Raw genomic sequence first — 16,817 nt, forward strand, 5'->3', positions numbered from 1 at the left:
AGTGGCTATTTGGCAGGAGCAAATAATGGCGGCATTTTAGCCGAAAAATATTTCCAAAAAAGGTTGCCTCTTTTTCCCATTTATTTGTAAGCTGCTGTGAGCAAATTTTTAAAACTGCATAATTGCCGGAAGGTTATAAAATGCCAAGGCGGAAGTCACCCCCCTTTTGCATATTACATTTTTATCGGGTGTTCCTTCTCCCTCCCACCTCATTTGTTTAACCAGCTTGCCGGCATTACTAGCACTTTGGGGGCTTTACAAAGGGGGCATTATGGTGAGGAGAATAAATAAACTTCACATGTTCTTTTGACAGCGTGTAGGAAGGAGGACTTCCTTTGATGGGACTTCCCTGTTGAACGAATAAAGAAACCTCAGTAAGGGTGGTGGTCAAACCGGCAAACATCATTCGCAGTGATGGCTCGTTTTGCTTCCCAGTGACCACAATATCGTTTCACAATTCGCGATCAAGCGAGCGCACTTGTGGGGCCCCATTTTAACGTAAACCAAAAGTGGGAAATGGTGAAAGGGGCTGAACAAATTGCAAATATCACGCGTTGGTGTGGATGCGCAGATGTGGATGCGTGGATGTGGATACGTACGTGTGCACAAATGTATATCCCTTCGACATATATATAACCAACCCAGCGTGAAGTTAAAAGGGTTACAATTTTTCCTGCCTGCCTGCCTGTCTGCTTTTTTTTTTTTTACCTTACCTGTTCATAATTTTTTCTCTCATTTTGCATGAGAAGCGCGAAAATATTATGAACAGGTAAGGTTAAAAAAAAAAAAAAATATATATTCACGAAGGGGCCAAAAAGTTGGTAACAAAAATGTGGCAATATTTTTACGCGTCAATTATTTCGTTACACATAACAAAACAATAATATGTGTACCTTCCTTTATTTTCCTTTTTCGCACTTTATTGTTTTTTTCTTCCTATTGTTGATGAGTTTCCCCTTTTGCGTTTTTTTTCCTCGCGAGTTTCACTTCCTTTTTACACGTTTAATGTTCTTTTTTCCACACAAAGGCATGTATGCACTTGCTGTGCATCTTACTGGCCACGCTCACCTTCCAACACAAACACAAACACAAACGAAGTGAACCGCGCCTTCGTTTTTCATTTCTACATAACACTAGTTTATATAACGCGTAGAACCTTTATACAATACGTTTTTTTTTTTTTTCCCCCCTTTTTCCTTCCTTCCCGTTTTAACTTTTTTCTTTTCCCTTTCCATACCGCCCCTCCCATTCCCCCACTCGAGTACTACTTTGTTACATGAAAATTTGCCCGTCATACTTGTAAAATAAGCCTCTTAAAATGCTTCATTTTGCTTTTTTAATTTGTACATGCTGAATTAATTTTTTCTTGTATAGTACAAGCAAATGTACACAGTGTTAATCGTTTAAATGTCCCAAAGGAGTTATTCTCAAAATATAGGCTTACACAGAGTTTATGTTTTGTACATGCTTATATTATAACATCCTTTTGCTGCATTTGTTTAAAGAAATACACAATTTCGGGTGAATGACCATATGCCCATCTTAACTTACACAACGTTTTTCCTCCCCCGTTCCTTGTGTTTCCCGTTTGCTATGCGCTTGCGTAGGTGTACATTTGTATACGTGGTACATTACAATCTTTTAATTTGGTGGGGCATTTGAAGGAAGGGTTATCAGTTTACTCGCCCACTGAACGGACATAGAACTTGCGCAAATAGTCCAAAAAATTAATCGAAGCGAACTGAAGTGGGACAAAATAAGGCGAAGCGAACTGAAGTGAAATAAAAGAAAGTCTTTCTCGCTAACGTTTTTCGCTTCGGACGTATGTATGTACCTATTTTTTCATACGCATATAATATATTTGCCAAAAAAAAAAATAAATAAACACACACAATTTTTAAAACATAAAAATACGAAATTCGTCAAAGAGTAAAAAAAAAAAATACATCACATGAATACATATAAAAAACATACCATACACGTTGCGCATTATAGTTATTATATAATTACCCCCCTTTTTTTATGCGTAACGCGAAAACATTTTTTTTTCACCTCCGGGCGTGGGTACCAAATCGAAGTGAAAAGCGCATAGGGAGTGACAATTGCCAAATATTTGACTATCATTTTTTTACAGCTGTTCAGAGACTGATAGTTTGCAAATTTCCAATTTGGCAAAAGTACATTGCGCGAAGCGAATTCTTTTAGAAATAATCCTCTTTCACATATTTTTTCGTAATTTCCGAGTTTTGTCACCGCGCGGGGGCACATGACGTACGCAACGCATGTATGTTAGTAGTACGTATTTATGTACTACGTATGCATGTACTTTTGTATGTACGCTTGTATGTACGTTGGTATTACGTTTGTATGTACTATACGTACAGTACGTAGGCTTGCGGAACCCACTGCGTAGTTGCGAACGCGCAAGTTTGCATGTACACGTACACGGATGCATGACTTAATACGCGGGGGTAAATTCGCCTTCACGCGTACGTCATTATATACTTGTATAATATCCTTGTGCATTTTTTCTCCCCCCGTTAACGTACTTCCGAACTGAGGGGAGACACAGATGATACCATTTGCCCAAGGGCGAAAGAAGCAGGTGAGAATTTTTTTCCCCCCGAAAAGGACGCAAACCGTTCGAAGGAAAGGGGAAGAAAAAACTCACCAGGGTGAGTAACTCATTCAGTGATTGTGATCACGCGGAGGAAAGGTTCCTTCTCGGGACGAAGAGGTAGAGAACAGGGAAAGCGCTTTCGCGGCAAAGCGGGAAGAAGCCAAGTGGAAGCAAAGCGGAGGCAAAGTAGAAGCAACGTGCACGCAGAACGGACGCAACCCCAGCGCGACAACCATGCTAGATTCGTTAAGCAGCAAGGAGCAAAAGGAACCGCACGCGGACCTCGACAGCAGCGTCGACGTGAGTGAATACAACCATGTAATAAACAACTCTCACAGCTCGGAAGAAGAAGACGATGAGTCGTCCTCGGATGATTACATCGAAGGTGAAGAAGTGCCGAAAGGCAGTCACAGCAGGAGCAGTTTGTATGGTGGTAGTAAAGCCAATCCAAATAACAGCTGTGGCCAAGTGAATAATGACCAGCCGAGTAGTGGCCAAGTGAATAACGACCAACCGAGTAATGACCAACCGAGTAGTGACCAAGTGAATAACGACCAACCGAGTAGTGACCACCCGAGTAATGACCAACCCGACGGCGTGACCAACTCGGACAAGGGATGTACGAAGAGCCCACATGACACAGGCACGTTAAAAAAGTCCGACCAAGAAAAGGGGGAGCAAGACACAAGCGAAACGAACAAAAAAGGCAGAAGCAGCGAACAAAAACAGAGCGAAAAACAGAACGAAAAACAGAGCGAAAAACAGAGCGAAAAACAGAGCGAAAAACAGAGCGAAAAACAGAGCGAAAAACAGAACGGCCACAACTACATCTACGTTAGGGTAAAAACAAACGACTGTAATAACAACACCATTAAGTGTAAGATAGACAAAAACATCAATGTAAAAAAATTGAAAAAAAGCCTGAGGAAAATATTACACAATGGTGATGAGGAGTATAGGATCATTTACAGGGGCAGATTGCTGAAGGATGTTGAAGTCTTGGCCAAGTACAATATAAAATTTAATGATATCCTATACGCAATTAAGATTAATAGGAAAAAGAACGGAAACGACGCCATCCTGGATTCAGGAATCACCAGCTCGCAGTTAAGTACCATTGGAGAGGAGTACAACGATTTTGGCAAGTTCCCCCAAAATGATAATATATCGAAATTAATTTCTTCCATGTTTGATAATAGTGATTTTCTGAAATCAATAATGGACTCGAATAAACAGTTGCAAAAGTTAAGAGAAAAAAATTCAGAGATACACCACATGCTAAACGATTCTCAGTCATTGAAGCAGTCTTTTGAGATGATTAAAAATCCGTCATTAATGAAAGAACTGATGAGGAACACGGATCGAGCTATAAGTAACATAGAAGCAATTCCAGGCGGGTTCAACACTCTGAGACGAATGTACCATAACATACAGGAGCCCATGTATGCTGCGAGTGAAGCATCTAATGAAAATAAAAAAAATAAAATTAAACACTATGACTTAAAAGCGTCGTCTCCACCCACCAGTGAAGCCTTCCCGAACCCCTGGGCTTCCAAAGATGTGAATACAAAAAATAAAAACAAAAATAGTCAAAATAATGATCTAGATAAATATCTTCTCATGAATAATAATTTGTTTAACAACAGCAATGACCTTTTTAAATCGAGCAAGAAGAACAGGGGCAGCGGGTTGGGAGGCAACAACAGCCTTTTCAAGACAAACATTTTGGACCTGCTGCAGAATTACCAGGCGCCTCCTCAAAGCCAGGGGGGCGCCAAGAACGGGATGGGCGGGATGAGCGGCATGAGCGGGATGAGCGGGATGAGCGGGATGGGCGGCATGAACGGGATTGGCGGCATGAACGGGATTGGCGGCATGAACGGGATGGGCAGCATGGGCGACCTCTTCAACAGCGCGCAGATGAACAACCGGCAGATGTACCACGGGTTACTCAACAGCGGACTGTTCAGCGGGGGTTTGCTGAACAAGGGGTCGTTAAATAGCGGGTCCACGGTCAGCGGTCCCCCGGCAGATGGCCCCCCAGCTAGCGGCCCCCCCAGTAGCGCTCATCCCAATGGCACGCACCCCGCAAGTGGCTCCCCCCTGGGCGACCTGTTCAACAACAACCTATTTAGCGACAAGCTAGTTTTCGGATCCAACCTCACGAGTAACCTCACGAGTAACCTCACGAGTAACCTCACTAATAACCTCACTAATAACCTCTCGAATAACCTCACGAATGAGTTTATTAACCAGTACACACAAGTACAAAAGAACAAGGACGACCCAGAAGGCGCCAGTTCTCTAAACCAAGGAATTTTAAATGTGAAAGACCAAGTGAATAATGAAAAAGATTGGAAGTCCCATCTGCATATTCCATCCATTATCAGCCGGAATGGGGAGGTAATCGCTTCGAAGAGTAGCAGCCCCCCTCTTGGCGATGCAGAGAAGGGAAGAGATAATGGGGTTGTCAATAGTGCTCATGAAAGGGAACTCCATTTGGGAGAAAAAAGGAATGACAGTCAAAATTTTGTAAAGGAGGTTATCTATGAGAATAAACTAGAAGAGAGTAATAACAAAGGGGAGGAAGGAGACATGGGTAATTTGCACAATGTTGTAAGCGTGACTTGTGTGAAGGGAGATAGTTCGATGGAGGAAGGCTCTCCAAATTTGTTACCAAGTGATGTGAGTAAGTCGAATGGGGGTATTTCCCCAAGTTGTGCGGTGCTGAATATGCATCTAGGGAGTGGCAACCTGGGGAATGCTAGCTCTAGCCCGCTAAACATCCTGGAGAACCATGTCAACAACCTCGATTTGAGAAGCATGTCTGAGGCGATCAAGCTACTGAGCAGCGGTGGAGGTGGAAGCAGCGGTGGTGGTGGAAGCAGCGGTGGAGGTGGAAGCAGCGGTGGAGGTGGAAGCAGCATTGGTGGCATCGTTGGCGGTAGCGCGCAGAGTGAACAAGAATATTTTTGCAAGCTGTACGCCGAGCAACTGAATTCACTACGAGGAATGGGGTTCACGGATGAGCAGAAGTGCATAAAGGCGCTAGTCAACACGCAGGGGAATATCGAAAGGGCCATCGATTTGTTGTTGGCCGACATGAATGCAGGTCGGGATTGAGGAGAAAAGGGCGGAAGAAAAAGAATAAAAAATAAAAATAAAATAAGTAAGTAAATAAATAAGCAAATAAATAAGCAAATAAATAAGCAAATGAATAAGCAAATAAATAAGTAAATACGGGGAGGAAATAACTTGGGCGCCCAAGGGGGAAAACTGGCGCGACACTCCCCCCCATCCTTACCATCCGCACAATTCTTTGACTGACCACTTCTTTAACACGTTTCCGTTGCGTGGGAGGGGGTCAGCGTAACTTTTGTTCGATTTGCCCCTTTCTGCTCCGTTTTGCCTCTTTCTGCTCCGTTTTGCCTCTTTCTACTTCATTTTGCTTCCTTATGCTTCCATTTGCTTCCTTATGCTTCCTTTTGCTTCCTTTTTCTTCCTTTTTATGTGCCAAATTTTTGTTTAAACTGATGTTGCCATATGGCTAAAGTGAAGCATGTACAGTGTGTGTAGATGAGTGTGCGTATAGCGGTGTTTGCTAATGTATATGCCTCATCTTGGCTGACCGTGCACACTGGGGTTGATGGGCATTTCGCGCAAGGGGTGGGGTACCTCCTTCGGCGCGTGAATGCACAGTGTAGAGTCCATATATTCGCAAGGCTGCTATGTACCGGACGTTAGGTCATGCGCCGCGTCGCACCTCTTCACATCGCATCCTTTCGCATTGCACCTCTTCACATCGGATCCTTTCGCATTGCACCTCTTCACATCGCATGGCTCCCCCCTAGGCGAGACCAAACTTGCAGGAAAAGAAATGGTTAACGTACTGGTGCTGGAAGCCAACCCACTTGCAGTTCTCATTTTGGCACTTAATTTTAACGTTCGAGTGAATTTTGTACAGCAGACCCATCACTCCACTAGAATGCTCATCAATTTTTATTAGTCCATCCGACAGGTGCAAGGAACAGCTGGGACATTCTATGTTCTCCCCAACTGCATGAACGATAAGGTATCCCCTTAAGCAATCTGAGCAACAGGAAGAATAGCAACATGGAAATAATATGGGCTCATATGATAAATTTATTTTGCATATGGAACAGATGAACTCATCTATGTTGATGAGAAGTATCGATGAAGGAATTTTGAAAGTTATTTCTTTTTCCCTTTTTGAGTAGGAATCTTTTTTTGCCCACGTAGCACGAACTCTGCTTCCTCTAATTCGAATTCCACCTGCACATGCAGCATTCAAGGTTCTTTGGGCTTCCAGGTTTGTTGAAAATCGCACAAAGGCATATCCCGATGTTGCAGTCCATTCCTTATTAGGGTGTCTTGATTTCTTATCACAAACCACCATGGTTAAATCTACATTCCCGAATTTGCTAAATACGGCTAGTAGATCCTTCCGAGTGGTATTCGATGGCACATTAACGATTAACGTGTACTTAGCCAAAGATTTGGACAGCCTCTTACTAAGCATGACATTTTCTTCATGGTAATGATTATCCTTTTGGTTCCCCTCCTCTGGATTTTCAACGATGTATGTTTTGTGCTTATCGTAATTTTGTGGCAAAACGTGATCTGAAAAACTTATACCTGTGAACCCATCCTCCCGCAGCGTTTTATTTTTATCATTACTATCGTTATTATCATTACTATCATTATTATCGTTACTATCATTATTATCGCTACTTTTTATTTTGTTTTTTTTCCCCTGTCCCATTGCGTACTTGAGAAAAGAGCTACCACACCAGTAGTCGTAGCTGTTGGGCTCACTGGCCATGTTCTTCAAGTCGCGGTCCACGTATACGTTTGGTTGGTTGTCTTCGTAGGGTCGAGACATTGGGTATGCGAAATGGTACGAATGAGCTGCTTCTCCACCGTCTTGCCGTTTTTCACCCCATCTGTTTTCCCCGCCAAGGTTACACAAACTGGTTAAGTCCACACCTTCCGTTTCGCACGGAGACACTTCAAAAAGATTTCTTCTCTGCGATAGCAGCGTTTCCTCCAGTTGGGTCAGACGCGTCAAATTTGTGTTATTCCCCATTTCGACGTTTCCCCAGTTGTCGCCTGTTTGCAGAGCGGTATGGTCTTCTTCGTAGTTCTCTCTTAAGCGTCTTTCGAACTGAACGGAGTTTGGTGACACCGATTGGTTCCCTCCGTTGTCAATTCTGCCGCTTGTCATTTCTTCCTCCTTGCCCGCCATGCCCTGCTTTCCCTCCTTTCCCCCCTTGTGATGTGCCCCCAGTTGGTCCAAAATAGAAAATTCCCCTAACATATACTGCATGTAGGTTTCCTCCTCGTCGATAAAGGTTCCTCTTTGGGTCACTTCCTTTTCCTGAACAGGTGTGTTTCCATGATGGGCATAAAATGGGAGGAGCATGTGGTCATCCAGAAGGGGGAATTCTTGCATCCCCTTCGTGAACAGCGCGTCTTGCGCCATTTTCAAGAAGGGGTCTTCCATCATATTTACGTTTGGGTTTTCCACCATTTTTACGTTTGTGTCTTCCACCATTTTTACATCTGGGTCTTCCGACTTGGGGGTTCTGGTTCTCCCTTCGCTGTCAAAACCATCCACCACTTCGCACTCATTTGGGAAAATGCCAAATAGAAGTGAAAGCCCATGATCGTTAATTTTTCTAATGGAGGCTGCCACAGGTGTAGATTCCCCTCGTATAGTCATTCCATGTGTAGCTTCCTCACGTGTGGGGAGTCCCTCCTCCCCTTCGGATGCACCCAAATCGTTTCCTCCTGCATCCCCCCTGGGAACCCACACTTGGTTGGTCCTTAAGTCGTAATAGTAGTTTTCGTTGAGCGCCTGCTGGAGGATTTCCTCGCTGAGGGGAGCCTCCAACTTGCCCACATGGGTGAGTGGAGGGGTTAGTGAAGGGGTGAGTGAAGTGGCCAGTGAAGTGGTCAATGAAGTGGTCAGTGAAGTGGCGAGTGAAGAGGTGGCTGCTTCCCTCCCTAGCAGATGGGACCTCCCGGGTGGAGGAAAAAATGAGGTGAGCAAATCCGCAGCTGTGGAATGCGGAGAGAGGGTCATCTCTGCTAATCCATTTTGTGAATATGTTATCCCCCAGTCTGGGTTATCCCCCCCGCTGCTTCCAACTCGGTTTGTTCCACGTGCACCTCTCCCCCGTCTGTTGTCTTCTACCGCCTGTTTGTCATCTCGATTTTCAGTCCAACTGTGCTGCTTCGTTGACTCCAAAGCGTCGTTCCTTTTGCCTTCCCCCCGAGTGGGTTCTCCCTTCTCCTTCTTCTTCTCCGCCTCCTCCACGAACGTGCCCCCTGCATACTCCCCGCAAAGGTTCGCCTCCATTGCCCCATAAATGTCTACTCCAAATTGCTCCAAGTTGTATTCACATGGCAATATATTGTCATCCCCCCATATGTAATTATAATTTTTTTCCATGTGGGAAGTAGCTACCTTCTGGATGTTCTTAAAACGGAGTTTATCCTTCTTTGGTTTATAGAGAGTATCACTAATATGGGGAAAATCATTTGCGATGTTCTTGCCCAATATGTGTGTATCACAATTTGGATATCTACCACTGATGGGTTGAGATTCAAGATGATCCCCCTCAAGGGGGTACTGTCCCAAACTAAGTACGTTTAATTTGTAATTAACCTTTGCGTTCGTTTCTGTGGAATGATCTCCCTGTTCTGCTCTCCCTGTGCTCATGCTGGTTAGTGTCTCCACTACATCATCCCTTTCGTTATATTTTTTTGATAAACCACAAGGAGCATATTGAATATTTTCTCCCAAGTTGATCTGATTTGAAGTTGATTTTTCTGAACTTCTGTGAGAATCTACTCCTGTTGAAATGCTATTTATTTTGAGTTTTTCAATAAGTTTAATATGTTTACCAATTGGGAGAGTATCATTGACTTGGTTTTTTGTTTCTTCAGGGTTGTCTCTTAGGGGGGTAGTATTCACTCCATTGTCGCTCTCCATTTTCTCAAGAAGGTGCAACAACTTTTGATAAATAATGATGACCCCACAGATGGGAACTTCCCCCTGAGAAGAAGACACCTCGTTTGTCCAGCTAGCCAAAAATGTTTACCCGTGACAAATGGAGATGTCCGAGGTATATTTTATCAGAATGGCTAGATAGACATTTGAGTGATTACCTTGGAGGAAGGAAACCACATGACTGTTTAACTATACCTATTAGAGAGATCACCCTCGAAGGGTCACAAGTGTAGAGGTAAAAATTGAGGTGTCTTCAAATGGAACAATTCACAAAGCGGACTTCAAAAAATGGGGAAATGCGCAAGGGACATTTGTACTGTGTATGTAGACTATTGGAGGGTAAAAAAAAAAAAAAAAAAAATGGGTCAGGTCAAATGGACAGATGAGGCGTTACACTTTTGATTAACCCGTGTATGAAACTGCGCCATGGACCATGGACCCTGTGTGGGAGTGCCAAACGGAACGTCTAACCATTTCAACCACACATTAGTAGGCAGCTACTTGGAGTGGAGTCAACACACGGGAAGTGGAAACGAATAAGCTAGCACAACTGCATTGCGAAGCAAGAAAAAAAAAAAAAAAAAAACAAATGAAACGAAACGAAACGAAATAAAATAAAATAAAATAAAGTAAAGTAAAAAATACACACTACACGTGAAGGGAACGAAGCGGACCACCACCAAACGTTCCTCTTCACCGTGTTGTCCCAAACGGATGGGTCTGCCTTTTCCTGATGGGGTGAAAATGTACCTCCATTTTTACATCTACTGTGAAGGGTTGTCTACGTGTAAAAACTGTTCTTTAACAAAGGATTTTTTTTTTTTTTTATTCCAAATGGGTGACTCAACAGGATCTACAAATTAGTAGTCCGTTCCGTGTCAGCTTCGTTTGATTCACCTTTGATAAGTGCCTTTTTCTGCGGAAAGTTGGACCTCGTCCTGTACATGCCGCCCTGGCACCCCATCCGTCCTGACACCCACATCCGCCCTGACACCCCACCCGCTCCATCTGTGATGCCAAATGGAAGCAACAACGATTCGTCCATTCACACAAGCACAGCGACACAAGTGTCTTCTTCACATTCCCAAAATAAAAAAATTAACTAGATGAAGCACACACAGAAACAAACGCTTCACAAGGGAGGCATTTCCAGGGCAGTTCATACAAATGGCACACCTCCACATTATTTTGTGGAATGCCCATGTTGCTCAATTTTTTTTTCCTTCCTCATTCCCAGATATGATTACCAAGAGGCAGTTCATTTGGGGCAACCCCCCTTTTGTGATGAAGTACATAGCCCATTTGGCATTTCTACTCCATCTGCTTAACTGAACAGTGGTCACAAGGTGAACGCTGGCTTGGTTAATTATTCTATTTACCTGTGCGGCTACATTTTAAGGCGCTTATTTTATTTTATTTTATTTTATTTTTTTTTTTTTTTGAACAGATAAAGCATATTCTTGTTAGAACATGTAAAAAGAAAAATTCTTTTTTCATCATTTCCATTTTTTGGCGAATTAACAATTCACACCAGCACAGCCAAATTAGTCTTGCGTCTATTTCTAATTCGTGGGGACGATTCATTTTTTTTAAATGTACAGCTAGCTAGTGGGGCAAGCGGCACACACCGGTGTAAGCGTATGTGTATGTGTGTGCATGTATATATGTGTGCATGTATATATGTGCGTATGTGTATAAGTGCGTATGTGCATATGTCCGTATGTGCATATGTCCGTATGTGTACACTTGTGTAAGTAGTACTTGCCGCCCATGAGGGCTACCTTTTAATTTTCCACTAACCGCTTCTGCAGCCTAGGGGTGGTCCACCTTTGGTCCCGCGCGGTGCGTTCGCAAAAAAAGTAAAATAAAATAGAAGAAAAAAAAAAATTAACTGATGGGGGGTAGTTTCCATTTGGGGAAAAAATAGGGGAAAAATAAAAAGAGTAAAAATAAGGTAAAAAATGGGGGGCGAAATGGCGTAAAAATATAATACAATATAATAGTGCAAAATGTGCGACACGGCTTGCACTCCGCACACTGCATCCCGCGAGGGCTACTTCCACGCCGCATCTCTGCGACAGGCACGCGTACACAAAAGGACGCACCTAAATTACACCTACGAATTCGCGGGAAGGGGCGTGGAGGGAAATTTCCATTCGTTGTCTATGTCGAAAGGAGAGATAGTTACAAGCTGAACTGACGCGTTACACATTTAAGGAATGAGCATGCACGTGTATAACCCTACTGTGCAGGGGGAAGAAAAAAAAAAAAAAAAAAAAATTCCACGCAATCCGCTTTTTCCATCATCAATATTGACAATGTACATGGATAGCATTTTTCTTCGTTCCTACTTGTGCAGGACACAAATTGGCATGCCTCCTATCGTGCGTGGTGGGTTCCCCAGGATTGATAGCCACCCATGGGGGTAGGGGACACAATTTGTGCGTTCCGCTTTGCATGCATAGGATGTTATAAATCCACATGTAGATAGCATACGCGTGGTATGATGCGCAGTTGGGCGCACCTCCCGAGGAGTGAACACCCTTCAGGGTTGCACCTCCCGATGAGTGAACACCCTTCTGGGTTGCACCTCCCGAGGAGTGAACACCCTTCAGGGCTGCACCTCCCGATGTATGAACACCCATCAGGGCTGCTCCTCACGACGCTCCTCAGGAGTCAACTTAATCAAATCGTCGATTCGCAAAATTGTGATGGTAGCTTCTGTGGCGAACCTGATCGACTTTATTTTGCTAATCATGGCTTCTAAAACTCCGTTCTTCAAATTATTGGCAACTTTTCCGTTAACCAAGTCTAACCCATACCATCTATAGTCCTTTGGATCGTCCGTGTTCATGACCTGCGATTTGGTGTGGTATGCTCGTAACTTGCATACTAAGTCTATAGAATCGTAGGACGCATTTAGGGCTAAAATTTTTGGGATCACTAATAAAGATTCCGCAAATTCTGCAATGGCTAGCTGTTCTCTAGAACCCAAAGTTTTCGCAAAATCTTCGAGGTAAACAGATAGAGCAACTTCTACACATCCCCCACCAACAACAACGTAGTTACTTTCTAACGCTCTGCTAACTGAACAAAGCGCATCATGAATGGATCTCTGCATTTCATCTAAAACGAAATCGTTTGCCCCTCTTAACAAAATGGTATTAGATTTGGACGTTTTACATCCTTTAAAAAACATAACATCCCAATCACCTACTCTTTCTTCATATACTTCATCACAGTAGCCTAGGGAAGCTGGTTCAAATTTCTCCGTTCCATCAAGAGACGACATGGTGAGTCTGATCTGTCCATTGGTTAGTTTTGCAATCCTCCTCAAGTCATCCTTGTTGACTCTCCTAACAGCAATGGCACCAGATTCAACAAAATATTTTAGTGGCATATCATCTATACCTTGTGTGGTAAGGATCACATTAGCACCTGATTCTAAAATTTTATTTACTCGTTCTTTTGTTATATCTTTTTCTCTCTGTCTTATTTTTTCCAACTCGGTGGGATCATTTATGTTCACCTGAACCCCTAGATGCAGTCTATACTGCTTTAGTGGAAAATCCAAAAAGGCAATCTTCGCATTCTTCACACCAGTAGGCATGGATTGTGAAGCTCTCCCACTCATAATAGCATATCCTTCAATCAATTTAGAATCTAGTGAACTCATTCCATGTACTTTTATTACATTAACAGATGACACAGGGTACTTTGTCTTACCAGCATCGTTAATAATTTTTACAGATTGAATAGCATTCGCTACCATTTTCGCAAAATATTCTGATTCATATCCAATAAATTTTGAAGACAAGGTTGTTTTTGCAATATTAATAATTACATCCTTTCCTAAGTTACTTACTCGTTCACTTAGTTTTTCTTTAATATACTTGACTGACTCTTTCATAGCTAATTTGTATCCACAGATGACGGTCGTGGGGTGAATATCCATTTTTATTAGTTCGTTTCCCCTTCTTAACAGTTCTGATGCTAGTAACACTACTGAGGTTGTTCCGTCTCCTACTTCCTGGTCTTGCAATTCTGATAGGTTCACTAAAATTTTGGCAGCTGGGTGTTGTACCTCCAACTGTTTTAAAATCGTTGCTCCATCATTTGTGATCGTGACGTCTCCGATATTATCTACCAGCATTTTGTCCAATCCTTGTGGCCCCAGGCTCGACTTCAAAATGTTTGACAGCGCCTGCACGGCGGTCACTAAAAAGGGGAAGCATCCGAGGAAAGATGAGTGGAAAGATGAAAGGAGAGATGAGTGGAAAGATGAAAGGAGAGATGAGTGGAAAGAGGGGGGTTTTACGCGGTGCTTGCGAATAGTACACTGAAGGGCGCTCACCAAATCATACACCAAACAATGCACCACGTTGACTGCGCGCGGGGACGGCTTCACCCGCTACGCTTCTTGCCCCTCCATGCGCTCCGTTGCCCTCTTTGCTCTCCTACCGTTCGCCGTTCTCACATCCTGGCCGCTTTCCCGATTCCCGTAGATGCTTAAAGACATTCTGGCCTCCTAAAAGTGGCACTCGATTTTGTAATCTTATCCAAAGGTAAGCAGCGGTATGCAGCGGTATGCAGCGGTAAGCAGCGATATGCAGCGATGCGCGCTTGTTCTGATGCGTTCTTTGCTCCTCCTGTGCGCGAGGCGGTCACTCATTAACCTTCCCCTTTGGCAATTCGCGTGTGCGCAAATGTAGATAAGATCAATATATGCGCGGCGTGGGGGGACGTCAATTTTTTTCCTTCGAAAAAGCGAAAGTTGGGGAACCTCTCCCTTGTTTTTGTCAAGAAGGCATATGTTTTTACTTATACTTCTTTGGATGGGGGGGAACGCAAAAAATGGGCGAAAAACGATGTAAAAAAAAAAAGGGGGGGGAAATGTGAAAAAAAAAGCATGTACAAAATGGCGTACAAAATGGCGTACAAAATGGAGTACAAAATGGCGTAAAAAATAGCGCACAAAATGGCGTAAAAAATGACGTACAAAATGACGTACAATCGAATGCACAAAATGACGCTACAATAGCTGGCGCAGAAGGAAACGGATGTAGCTTCCCTTTCTCCATTTAATGGCAAAAAAAAAAAAAAAAAGCACTAAAATGGCATAGCCTACCGTGGCACGCATGACCATTGGCATGTACGCAATTATTGTACACATAAGTAGGCATTTTTTTTTTCCTTTTTGCGAGTACGCCCCGTTTCAATTCAGTCGTTATTGTGCTGCCCAAGTTGGCTATGCAATGCAGATGGTGGTAGGACTAAGAACATTATTAGTCGTGTTCCCTATCGAGTTAAGTTCCTCAATTGTGGAGGGGCTATCGTCATAATAGACTTTTTTACTACTCGGAGATTACTCTCTTTTTTTTTATTTATTCCCAAGCCCACTTCCCGTATTAAGCACATTTTCACCACCTCATCTAAGCACATTGGTGAAATGCGAGAAGGGAACACACGGTTCACGTAAAATTTTATATAATACCAGTTTAGTGTCATGGATAAAAGCGGGCATACAGCTAACATGATTTTTAGTTACCTCCACGTTAAGATGCCACCTGTTGGCTATTTTTTTTCCCTCCCATATTGATGCTTCTTAAAAAAAAAACTTTTTGAGGACCGCTTCTTTTTCCCCCCATGACCATGTAGCTATATGTACCAGGCCCGCAAAATGATGTTGTCACTTCGGAGAGTTCAAAAATGGTTCCAGCGGGTGTAGACCCCCTCTGTGCATACCCCGAGTTGGAAGTTTCATTTTGATGTAGCTGCCTCTGGACTAGGGTAAGGATAAGTGAAGGTACACCATTAAGTGACACGGTGAAGGATCCGTTAAGGTTTATTTTGCTAATGCGAAAGCCAACTTTGATCGTTTTTATTTACCCATCCGCTTAAGTACTAGGGTGCCTTTATGCACACATATAACTGAAGCTACAGTTGTCGCAAAATTGTGCGCGTGTGTTCAGCCCCATGGGTGTTAATATTAGATGGGGATTTACACACAAGTGGGGGGAAGAGAGCATGTCCATGCGGTTATTCCGCACTGCCTTAAAAAAGCGCTCTTTATTTGGTCACGCAGGGGTGTCACTCTTTATTTGGTCACGCTGGCACGCCCGAGTAGAAAGCGAGAGAAGAGGTGCACGCACTTTTAAGGTGACTCCCGTGATGTACACGGGTGCGGCGCCTCTAAGCATGGTTGCAATTTTTGAGGGCGAGAAGAGTGCGCTCCGCGACGGGGTAGATGGAACGCCGCGCGGTTCAGTTGGAGGGGAACAAAATTGGGGCAGTTCGCCATACAGGAAGCACGGATCGCTCCTGTGTAAATTACATATATTACATGCACGCACATCATGTGAGATCAAAACGGCAAAGGGAGGTGCTTATACATACGCAGCTTTCCAACGTTATCCCTGCCCTTTCCAGGAGCTTCCCCTTAGCGCGTGCGTTCTTGGCCCCTCAAAAAGGGAACAAACTAAACTCTCGAAAATGCTTCCTTTCCCTTTAAAGAGCATCTCCCAAATTGCAGTTTGCGTTCATTATGGCATCCTCCAAAGGGTTTTATCAACCCTCCCCCTTCCCTCCTGGCGAAGGACCCCTGGGAAATTATTACCCTTAAGCGAAACGGGTGATATGCGGAAAAAAGGAAACCTTTTCTTTGTCTTTTAATTTTCCTCATTGATTTAAAAAAGTGATACAAATGAAAGGGAAAAAAATGCACACACACGTATGTGCCTTTCGCAGCGGCTCTTTCAATAACCCGTGTGCAATTCCAACGTGTTTAACAAACTTTTTGGGATGCCCAAAGTAGCCATTCTCCCTCTCATTTACAGTGTCTTTTTATTTACACAAACCGCAAATAGCACATCACTGCCGCGTAGACATAAAGGTACGCATTAATTTTTATGCGCTTTGAAAATGTGACCACAAAACATAAGCACTTCTTTCTCCTCAGTTTGGTGAAAGAAAATGGAAAGTCCACTTAAATGACGCTGAAACTGACTTTGACATCTTCATGTAGGAGTATTAACTTACCCGTATGTAAACACAAAGTGGAGGAAATTATCCAAACAAGCACATTTTTTTTTTTTTTTTTTTTTCTGCCCCTTCCAATTTATATAAGCATGACTATCCATCCACTTTTAAAAAACGAATTAT

The 16,817-nt window shown here is 43.2% G+C and overlaps 3 protein-coding genes across 3 annotated transcripts; 1 reads left to right on the forward strand and 2 right to left on the reverse strand.

Moving 5' to 3' along the window:
• Positions 1 to 2,854: 2,854 nt before the first annotated feature.
• Positions 2,855 to 5,743, forward strand: PCYB_093800 (hypothetical protein; the record flags this gene model as incomplete). The annotated part of the gene is made up of 2 exons (XM_004222494.1): positions 2,855 to 2,924; positions 3,006 to 5,743. The coding sequence occupies 2 exons, from the start codon at positions 2,855 to 2,857 to the stop codon at positions 5,741 to 5,743; spliced, it is 2,808 nt and encodes a 935-aa protein (XP_004222542.1).
• Positions 5,744 to 6,467: 724 nt separating this feature from the next.
• Positions 6,468 to 9,638, reverse strand: PCYB_093810 (hypothetical protein; the record flags this gene model as incomplete). The annotated part of the gene is made up of 2 exons (XM_004222495.1): positions 6,468 to 7,204; positions 7,427 to 9,638. 2 exons carry the CDS (start codon positions 9,636 to 9,638, stop codon positions 6,468 to 6,470), a joined length of 2,949 nt encoding a protein of 982 aa, XP_004222543.1.
• A 2,230-nt stretch (positions 9,639 to 11,868) lies between these two features.
• PCYB_093820 (T-complex protein 1 alpha subunit) lies at positions 11,869 to 13,611 on the reverse strand (the record flags this gene model as incomplete). Its single annotated transcript, XM_004222496.1, has 2 exons — positions 11,869 to 11,900; positions 12,318 to 13,611. 2 exons carry the CDS (start codon positions 13,609 to 13,611, stop codon positions 11,869 to 11,871), a joined length of 1,326 nt encoding a protein of 441 aa, XP_004222544.1.
• Between the last annotated feature and the right edge of the window lie 3,206 nt (positions 13,612 to 16,817).

The sequence above is a fragment of the Plasmodium cynomolgi genome, chromosome 9 (assembly GCF_000321355.1).
Source record: "Plasmodium cynomolgi strain B DNA, chromosome 9, whole genome shotgun sequence".
Taxonomy (NCBI): domain Eukaryota; phylum Apicomplexa; class Aconoidasida; order Haemosporida; family Plasmodiidae; genus Plasmodium; species Plasmodium cynomolgi.